Source organism: Pinus tabuliformis, chromosome 9, assembly GCF_031772625.1.
Source record: "Pinus tabuliformis cultivar Carrire ecotype Pingquan chromosome 9, CPIR1, whole genome shotgun sequence".
NCBI lineage: Eukaryota > Viridiplantae > Streptophyta > Pinopsida > Pinales > Pinaceae > Pinus > Pinus tabuliformis.
This window is the reverse complement of record NC_142307.1, coordinates 1,966,601,440-1,966,610,998: the sequence shown is the minus strand read 5'-3', so window position 1 is coordinate 1,966,610,998 and position 9,559 is coordinate 1,966,601,440. Positions and strand designations below refer to the sequence as shown.

At 39.3% G+C, this 9,559-nt stretch overlaps 1 protein-coding gene across 1 annotated transcript; it reads left to right on the top strand.

Annotated features, from left to right (window-relative positions):
- The first annotated feature begins 898 nt into the window (after positions 1–898).
- LOC149156866 (uncharacterized) lies at positions 899–2,148 on the top strand. The gene is made up of 2 exons (XM_089444892.1): positions 899–966; positions 1,698–2,148. Exons 1-2 carry the CDS (start codon positions 899–901, stop codon positions 2,146–2,148), a joined length of 519 nt encoding a protein of 172 aa, XP_089301018.1.
- The last annotated feature ends 7,411 nt before the right edge of the window (positions 2,149–9,559 follow it).

Sequence of the window (9,559 nt, the reverse complement as noted above, 5' to 3'; positions counted from 1 at the left end):
CTTTGTTTGCTGATGACACCCTCTTGTTAGGGGTTGCCTCTGTCAGTTATGCCTTAAAGTTCAAGGAGGTTCTGGACGATTAAAGCGAAGCTACAGGCAGCAGTTTGAACAAAGGTAAATGCAAAGTTTTTTGTTGGAATATCTTTGTCTCCATTCTTTCGACCATCACCAAAATCCTTGGCTTTTCTGCCTCCCTCAGTTGGACCTCCTTTACCTATCTTGGCCTTCCTATCTTCCGAAAACTAGCTTACTACAGAGACTGGATCCCTCTATTGGATAAATTCAAGGCTAAAATTCAAGCATGGGGATTCTCATGGTTAAACCTTGCTGGCAAATCTGTTCTCAGTAGTCTCCTCATCTTTCAATTATCTGTAATCCTTACTCCCATTGCCATCATCAAGAAAATGGAAGCCTTCATACGCAAATTATTCTGGAAAGGTGGCAATCTCAATGATAGGAAAATTCCTTTGGTAAGCTGGGAGAAAATCTGTAAGCCTCAGAATGAAGGAGGCCTAAATTTCAAAGATCTCAGCCTCCAAAACACAGCCATGGGAGCCAAGATTTTTTGGAGAATCATTGGTCCTCATCTAGGATGGGCGCAAAGAGCTTTATGGAGGAAGTATTTCATGGGGAAGTGGAAAAGATGCCTGGAATCCTCATTGCCCACCTCAAGATCGCAATTGATCAAACTCTATCGGAAAGCAGCTCCTTTAATCAGAGACAGAGCGTATTGGATACCTGGCAACGGCAAAGAAGTCAGAATATGGGACGACAGCATCATGATGCATCCCCCATTATCGAGCTATAGTTCTTTGCAAGTGCTACGACCGTGGCTGGAAATAGCAGGTTGCATTTCTCTTTAGGACATCTCGCTGTGGGCTGGCAGCAACTGGCTGCGATGGAGACTTCTGCCTGTTCCTCCAGAGCTGATACAAGAACGCGATCTCCTTCTCACTCTGCTGAACGGTAAGGCGCCTCTACGCGTTGGAAGGAAGGACGCCCGTGGTTGGGGAGCCGCCCTAGGGCTGTATACTGTTGCGCAGGGGTATAAAAGCCTCTAAGATCGTCCTCACGTCCCTCCAGAACCTACTGTGTGGAAGGGGCTCCGGACTTACAAAACCATGCCAAAAGTTGACTCATTATGTTGGCTATTATGCCACAAAGGAATTTTAATAGAAGACAGATTGAAGAAGAAAGGATTCCAAGGTCCCTCACGATGCCACTTGTGCTGTGACAGTGAAGAGAACGCCCAACACATTATCTTGGACTACAAATTCTCAAAAGAAATCTGGCAGAACCTCTTGAGTCATTGGAAAACAAAATTCATCTTACCTACGTCTATCTCTGACTTATTTGCAAACTAGCAAAACTTCTACCCAGAAACGCTACCAAAAAATGAAAGTTTCAAAGCTGCATGGCTCTCCTTGCCTAAATTTATCTGCTGGGAAATCTGGCTGGAGAGAAATAGAAGAGTCTTCAGAGATGAAAGCTTAAATCCACAGTTCACCATCATCAAAATAAAAATTCTATGGAAAGAAAGTCTGGGGGAGCATTTGTCGGACTCGAACCTAAGCCAACAAGACTTAGACTGGGGTGCCTCATTGGATCTCCGTTTCTAGAGAAACAAGGCAACACAAGGATACAAAAGAGTGGAAATTCAGAGGGAAGGAGAATGATCTATCTTATTTGCTCATCAGGCAAGCCAGATACACTCTGTTCTTTGATGGGGCAGCGAAAGGCAACCCCAAATTGGCTAGGGCAGGAAGAGTTATAAAGAATAAGAAGGGCAGAATTGTGACTAAGTTCGTTTGGGGATTAGGAAAATCCACGAGCATTCAAGCAGAAGCCGTGGCACTTCTTCAAGGTCTCAAGCAAGCAAAGGCCTCTGGTCTATCAGATGTTAATATTATAGGAGATTCTCAGTCCATAATTAAAGTCTTATTGGAGGATTCTTCTCTTGCAGATCTTAGATTGGCAAGAGTGATTTCAAGAATCAAAATTCTGGTGAAATATTTCCAGACTGCAAATTTCCTTAATGTATTGAGGGGGAACAATAAAGATGCTGATTTGGAAGCCAACAGGGCGGTGCCACTTCCCGCTGGCTCTCTCTTGAAAGACAGAATTGAGGAGTGGGACTCCATACCATAAAATAGATTTATGTTTTACTGCATTATTCTGAATCAGTTTGTTTGTACATTTAAGATAGGAAAATTAACGGAGATAGATTCTCTAGTCTCGAGTAAAATACGTGGATCTCCAAATTTTGGGGCCTATGATCAGTTAGTGGAAGAAAATTCAAGGGCTATGCCCGATCTATTGTAACCGGTGAAAGGCATTTTGGCCAATATCTAATATAAATCCATATCCGTTTCTGTAAAAAAAAAACAACAACAACAACAACAAAGAATATTTGGAAATACACTTGACAATCAAATTTATTATCGAAATGTGCATACCCATTTGAATGAGGACCAACCACATGAAGACCCATCTAACCTTGTTGTAGGCCTTTGAGAAGTCCAATTTGAGAACCGTCGAAGGAATATTGTTTTGTTTGATTAAATGAATTGCATCACGGGCCATGACAACAATGTTGTGAATTTTCATATGGAATAGGAAACCAAGTTGTTCTTCATTCACCAAACACAGGCTCGAGTCTATTTGCAATGACTTTTGAGAAGAGCTTGTAAATCATGTTGCAACAATAGCCATAAATCTTCAAAGGAGGATGTTCTTTGCTTTTGGTAATGAGGGTAAGTGGGTAGAATTAAAAGCTCCCAGAGTTTTGCTGTAATGCTGAGATTCTGTAACTATCTTCAAAAGTTCATCCTTGATGAGATCATGAAAACCTTGGAAGAATTCAATAGAGAGCCCATTTGGCCTTAGGCCTTTTCCTTTTTCCATCTTCCTTTGAGACTTCTTTTGGAAACTCCTCATTCATTTTGTTTGAAAACACTCTTGGGAAGAGATTTATAATATTTAAAATGTCTCCAATATGGCGACCAAGAGGTTATGATAATAAGAAATAGAAGAAAGCTCTACCAACTTTTGCATTTTTTTCCAAAGATAGGACCATGGTTCCATCCCCAAACTTGATTCCCCAAATAATATTCAAGCTTCGTCTATGGGTTGCACACTTATGGAAAAAATTTGCATTGTTGTCCCCTTTTGAAATCCAAAGGGATCTACTTTTTAAATGCCATATAGTTTCTTCCTTAGCTAAAAGATCACTCGTTTTCAATAAGAGGGATTTCAATGAGATCATTTGCTTCAGAGAACAGGGTTGGACAATTTTCCACCATTATGGACTCTTTCTTTTGTTTAGTTTCCAATAGGAGAGAGTGTGATTTTTTTCTATAAGTATTGGCACAAGGAATCGATACCTCCCTGATCCTCTCAAGATTGTCCTTGAATTGTTTCATGGCAAAATTCTCTAAAGAGTCATTAATATGAATCTAGGAAGAGGAAACTAAAACTCGATAATCTTCCTCCATTAACCAAAGAGGGTTAAGATTCAATGGAGAAGGAGGCTTCTTCTCTATTTTTTGCAATTTAAAAGAGATAGGGAGGTGGTTTGAGATGCCGCCACCTCCATCTAATACTTTGTAGTCTAGGGGCCATAAAAAATATTAGGAACCGCTCTAACGATTTGGAGATATAGTCAATCCCTTGACAACCATTTCTTTAGGTTGGAAGTATTTTAGAAGGAATTGTGCACACAAAATGCTTAACTTCTAAAAGAAGATTGAAAAAACCTTCAATGTGATCTCTTATAGGGTGACTTCCCCACACTTCTCCACAAGTCAACATTATATTTAGATCACTTCATAGCACCACATGAGGGGTTGTAACAGCCCTAGTGAAAATTACATGTAATAAAAGTTAATAAAGGCAAAATAAGACCACGGGTAAGGGACACATATTCCAAGTTGAATGTTGGGCAAAGATATCCTTGTGGGCATCACTATATGTGTGTTTTGGCTAAGGAAAATTGGCAAAGGCTAAGGTAAATGCATTAAAGAACATAAAGGCATTTTTGACACATTTATTTATGAAAATAAAGGAAATTAGGATAAAAGTAAGGTGAAATGTCACAAGTTGCATGTGAGGAGGACATTGAAGGAAAATAATGGAAAATGAAGAAAATAGAGTCCTCATTGATAAGAAGGCTTATGAGGATCAGTTGGCAAGCTCTTGGCTCAAGCATGTTTAATGTAACCGATTGGTCAGTTCAAGTTTGGATCTCTCTCATTATTCTCCCTCTTTCACATACTCTTTGTCACTTAGAGTTTTCTTGGAGCACTCTAGCTTTGAATCAAGGAAGGTAAAACAAGTAAGGGGAAAGGAAGCAAAGAAAGGATCAAGGAAGAAAAACCAAGATCAAACAACTTTAGTAAGAATACTTGCAGGTAACATTTTTTCATGTGTGATTTCCTAGCTAGTTTGGACATGCATGGCTTTGCATGTTGGTGTATGATTCTCTTATTTTCGATGGCATGGTTTTGTCGGGTTATGATAGTGGTTTTCAGCCTAGCCTTGACTTTTTCAGGATGCCATGGTGTTGGGATGTTTATTTCAGTTTTTGAGATTTTATTTGGCGGATGGATTTTGGAATCTGGTGTGGAGGTGGTCTCAAGTTTCATTCTCAAAGGCCTAGGAATCCCTTAACCGGTTTTGGCAGGATACATGGTAAAGCCCGAGGGATAAGTCTCGGTTTAGGGTCTAGTGATCCTGGTTTGGATTGCAGTAAAGCCTGAGAAACAGGTCTCGGTTTAGGGCCTAGTGATCCAGGTTTGGATTGCAGTAAATCCTAAGAAACTAGTCTCGGTTTAGTGCCTAGTGATCCGGGATTGGATTGCAGTAAAGCCTAAGAGACAAGGAGACGGAAAATTCCTCAAGGATAGTGATGGATTCTGGATGGCGTTCCAAGTTCGGTTCGGTTATGATCGGAGCCCCGATTTTGGTGTGATCACGGTTTGATGCGGGTGGAGGTGGTTTAACCTTGGGATTCCCTTGATTGTTCTTGGATTGTTTGTTCTATGAGACCCCACATTCATGCTTGGAATATGGCATGGGGGTGACTGGCTGAAAGAGAGATGTGGTTCATCCATGTCTATGGTCGGATGGTACGTGGAAGTCTCGAACCTAGTTGGATTTTCCTACGACTAATTAAAGCTAAGTTCTTTTACTTTTTCGCTTGTTTATATGAGGATTTTATGGCTGCCATATCTGTGATATTTATATGGTTTTATACTGGTTGCAGGCATGGTTATATGATTGGTTCATGTCATGGTTATTTCATGTATTTACTCATAATTGTTAAAATGATGGATGCAAGACCTAATTGATGTTATAACAGTTCAATGGAGAAGGTGGTGATTCTTCTGGTCATGTTTCATAAGTTCTTTCAGTCATTCATGTTCTGTCTTGTATCCTAGACCTGTAGGTTGCATTGATGCCAAGTGTTTGACAGAATGTCAATCCCGGTTGGGGATGCTCAGGCCTAGTCCCGAGGTTGAATTTTGATTTGTTTATATTGTTATCATGTCTTTGATGGATTCTAGAGGTTGTAACAAGTTCTGGGCAAAGGCCGGGATTCTAGGCTAGAAAAGTGGTTCAAATCTCAGGGACGCTGGCATAGGTCTGCTGAAAAGAGTCCAGGGACATTGGAACATAGGCCTGTGAGAGCGACTTTGGCTTCTGGACATTGTCATTCCTGTAGCATGGGAGCGACTAGGGGTTAAAAGGATTAAAACATTAGTGGGAATCAGGTACATGATGCATGAGTGGTTGAGATGTCTCCCGAGGGTGTTCTAATTGATGTGGATGGGTTTTTTTATATGTTTCATTGATTCCATTTCCTTAAGGTCACCAAGGAGGTTGAATCCCTTATAGTGACCTCTCTTGGTCATGCATGCATGTCAGTTGCATGTGTGTGTCTTAGACTTGCATTCCATGTGCTTGTTGCATTGCATCATGTTGATCATGGTTGCAGTAAGGTTATTGTGAGGAGCTTGATGTTGATTTTGTGGAATGTATCACCAGAAGTATGTGATTGCTTATATGATTATATGCAACTTGATTACATGCATCAATCTTGTAGGTTAGTTACAAGAATTGATCGCTTATGCTCAACTACATGTGTTCATACGTATGTGTAGTTGATTAGGCTTTGCTTATGCATGTTGATGGTTGCATGTGGCAATGTGTACAATGGAGTAATGGTTGTTGTCATGCATGAGGTCATGGTTTGTGAAGTTGATATGGTCATGCATTGATGACTAGACTCTAACTAGAATGATGTGTATGCAGTTTATACTCATGTGTTATATGTAGTTGTTATGCGTGAATGGTCTTGGTTATGGTTATTCATGAATAGTAGGTCAAACATGCCTTGAGAAGTCATGGTATTCAATTTAGATCATCAGGGTGATATTGGTATGTTAGGATGAGAATGTGTTGGCTGAGATAGAGCAGGAGATGCAAATCATCATAATGAGGTTGCAACATTAGGCTTTGGGGTAAGAGCAGATCATCATACAGGTATTGTTGTTGACATGCATGTATGTAAGTTAAAAAAAAATTATATGCATTAGGGTTATATACATTAGGTTTATGTACATGTCTTTTGATGTTAAGGTTACATTCATGATAGATGTTAGTTGATTATTGTAGTTATATGCACATGTGTCAAATAGTTAAGAATTATAGTAACCTGTAGTTGTAGGCATTGCTATTGTTGTTTTATAGTAGACAACCTGATGATTATGTTATATGTTGTTGATGAGCATGATAGATTAACTTGTTGTTGTTATATGTTAGTAACTTGATGATTAGAGTTATTACATGAAGATCTTGATGTTATATGTATCATGCTAAATTGGATTGGCCTATGCAGATGGTTAGGGTTATGACATTTAGGTATGAGCCAACGTATTTGTGATATGGTGTTGTATTAATATAGATTGACTTTGCATATGTGTGAATGATAATTGTGTATGCGTTACGATGTAAACATGCTAGCTAATGACTATTTGGATATCAAGATCTTATTTATGTTTGGGTTAATATATTGTGAAGATATATCGTGCTAATATGGATTGATTGTGTAGACAAGAATGCCTCCCCTGAGATACATTAAGGTAGGATGTTGCTTACGTCATATACTTGGTGCTTGACTGTTTGATTATGTCATCTATTAGGTGTTCAAGTGTTTGGTGTCTATTACGTCATCTAAGTGATTTATCTAACATAACATGAGCATGTGTTCAAATGGTCCTGTTTTAAGATGATTGTACTAACACATATGTGTTGAGACAGTTGGTATGTACTTGAATGTAGGTGACAATTATAGCATTATGTCTTATGATTATGAATTGATTATAGGTATGACATGATTGTTAGTCTTTTTAAAGGTCGATTTCGAATTGATACATATGATTGTCTCGATGTTTGGAACATGTGGTTGACATGTGTGAACAGTTGCAAGAAACATGCGTCGTATTAGTGTGACATGGTAATAAGTGATTTTCCTATGTAACTAACAGTTGGATGATGTGATAGCATGTAATAAGATTCGATTACAGCAAGATAAAAAGGTAAAAGGAAGGAATTGGACAAGAATTCCTTTGTGTAGGTTTGGAAACCCTCATTCCAAATGAATGAGTGCTTCGCATACATGAAGTCTTCTTGATCTTAATATTGTTTGACATTATGTGGTTATGTGCTAGATTCATGAACATGTACTTTACAAATATGTTAGCTAATCTCTAGTTACAGGTGGATCTATCAAGGAATTGGAGTTCCCTGAGAGATGGCATGGATGTGTTCAGTTGCAAGGAAACATACTTGGCACAACAAGGTAAGGTAACTTGTGTATTGTTATGTTTAGTTATGCACTAACATTATGTGTTTATGGCAGTATGATGCATGGAGTTGCATGGCAAGAGAGTTTTCCATTAATCTTGAAGAAGGTCGAGGTTGACCTTTCCTTGAGAACCATGGGGATTGAGTGATGGTGTCTGTTGTTAGTCTTGTGCTTTTGGTATTTTGGGATTGTTGCGCTTGATTTGCGGTTTTGCGTGTGTCTGGTGCATAACTATGCCACTTTAATGCGATGTCATGTCGTTATTGGTTTTCATGGTTTTCTTCTTGTTTGTTTATTGCCTTGCCTTTTATGTTTTGAGTCTTTGGAATTAGTTTGGGGAAGAGGAAGATTTGATGGAGCTTGGGGAAAGTTGTGTGGTACCTGACAGGTGATGTAAGATTCGGACGAAGCTCTGTGCATGAGTAAGTGTAGAAAAAAATCAGACTATGACAGTCGGTTGGACTGGTTGGTCCATAGTGGTAAACGAACGACGACAATACACACATGTGAAAAGTAACTAGAAAAAGGTAAAATAAATGGATCTGAGGTGTCAAATGCCTTGGCTATGTTAGGAATGATTGTTCTCAATGTTGTGCATGAATAAGGGAAGTTCTCTACACCTAGACATTATGTTATCTGGTAATTATGTTATGATCATGATTATGTTGATGTTTATATATGTATACATGTATGTATGTATGCATATTGTTGTCTGATAGGACTATGATTGTTTTATGATAATGTGTATATATGTATGTATGTATCCATGTATCTATGTCACTGTTTGACAAGGTCATTAGGAATTGTCCTTGTGAAGGAATGATTGCTTATGAAGGCAAACGACATGAAGATGTTCCTGGTCTTACGAGGAATCAATTGAGAAGAGTAGTCATGACAAATATACAAGGTCAGTATCATATGGTTATGATTTGATAGTATGTGACTATATTACGTCTATGTTATGGACAGGTTATACCGAGGGATATAAGAGCGAAATGAAAGCAATGTGGTCTGGGACATGCTAGGACAAGCATGGATAAGACACTAGAAGCAAGGTTGCTTGGTAAAGACAACGTGGTTTTGGATGTGTGGTACAATTATTGTGCATATGTTGCATATGTGATGTTATGTGCATGTAGTGTTGTGGGGATATTGCATATGCGGTGTTGTGTACATATGATGCTCTGTACATGTTGGATATGCAATGCTATGTACAGGTGGTGTTACGTGCATGTTGTACATGTGGCACTATGTACATATGGTGTTGTGTGCATGATGGCACAAATGGTGTTGTCTGCATGTGGTGTTGTGTACATGTTGTACAAGTGGCGTTGTGTGCAGGTGGTGTTGTGTACATGTCGTGCATGTGGTGTTGTGTACATGATCATGCAGGTGGTGCCGTGTACATGTGATGGTGTGCACACGTTGTGCAGGTGGTGTCGTGTACATGTGATGTTGTGCCCATGTTGTGTAGGTGGTTGCAGTGTACAGGTGGTACTGGAATAGATGCATGTATTGCATGGTGTTGTATGACGTGTGTGGTTGTATGTGTGTGATGCACACTATGTGTATGTGCACATGGTTGAGGAGAAGGCACTGGGTTCTTGTCTGGTGTGGAAATCGATTCGTAGTGTGTATGGAATAAAGAAAAAGGTAGAAGCTAAGGATTGATGAAATGATAAGTATCAACAT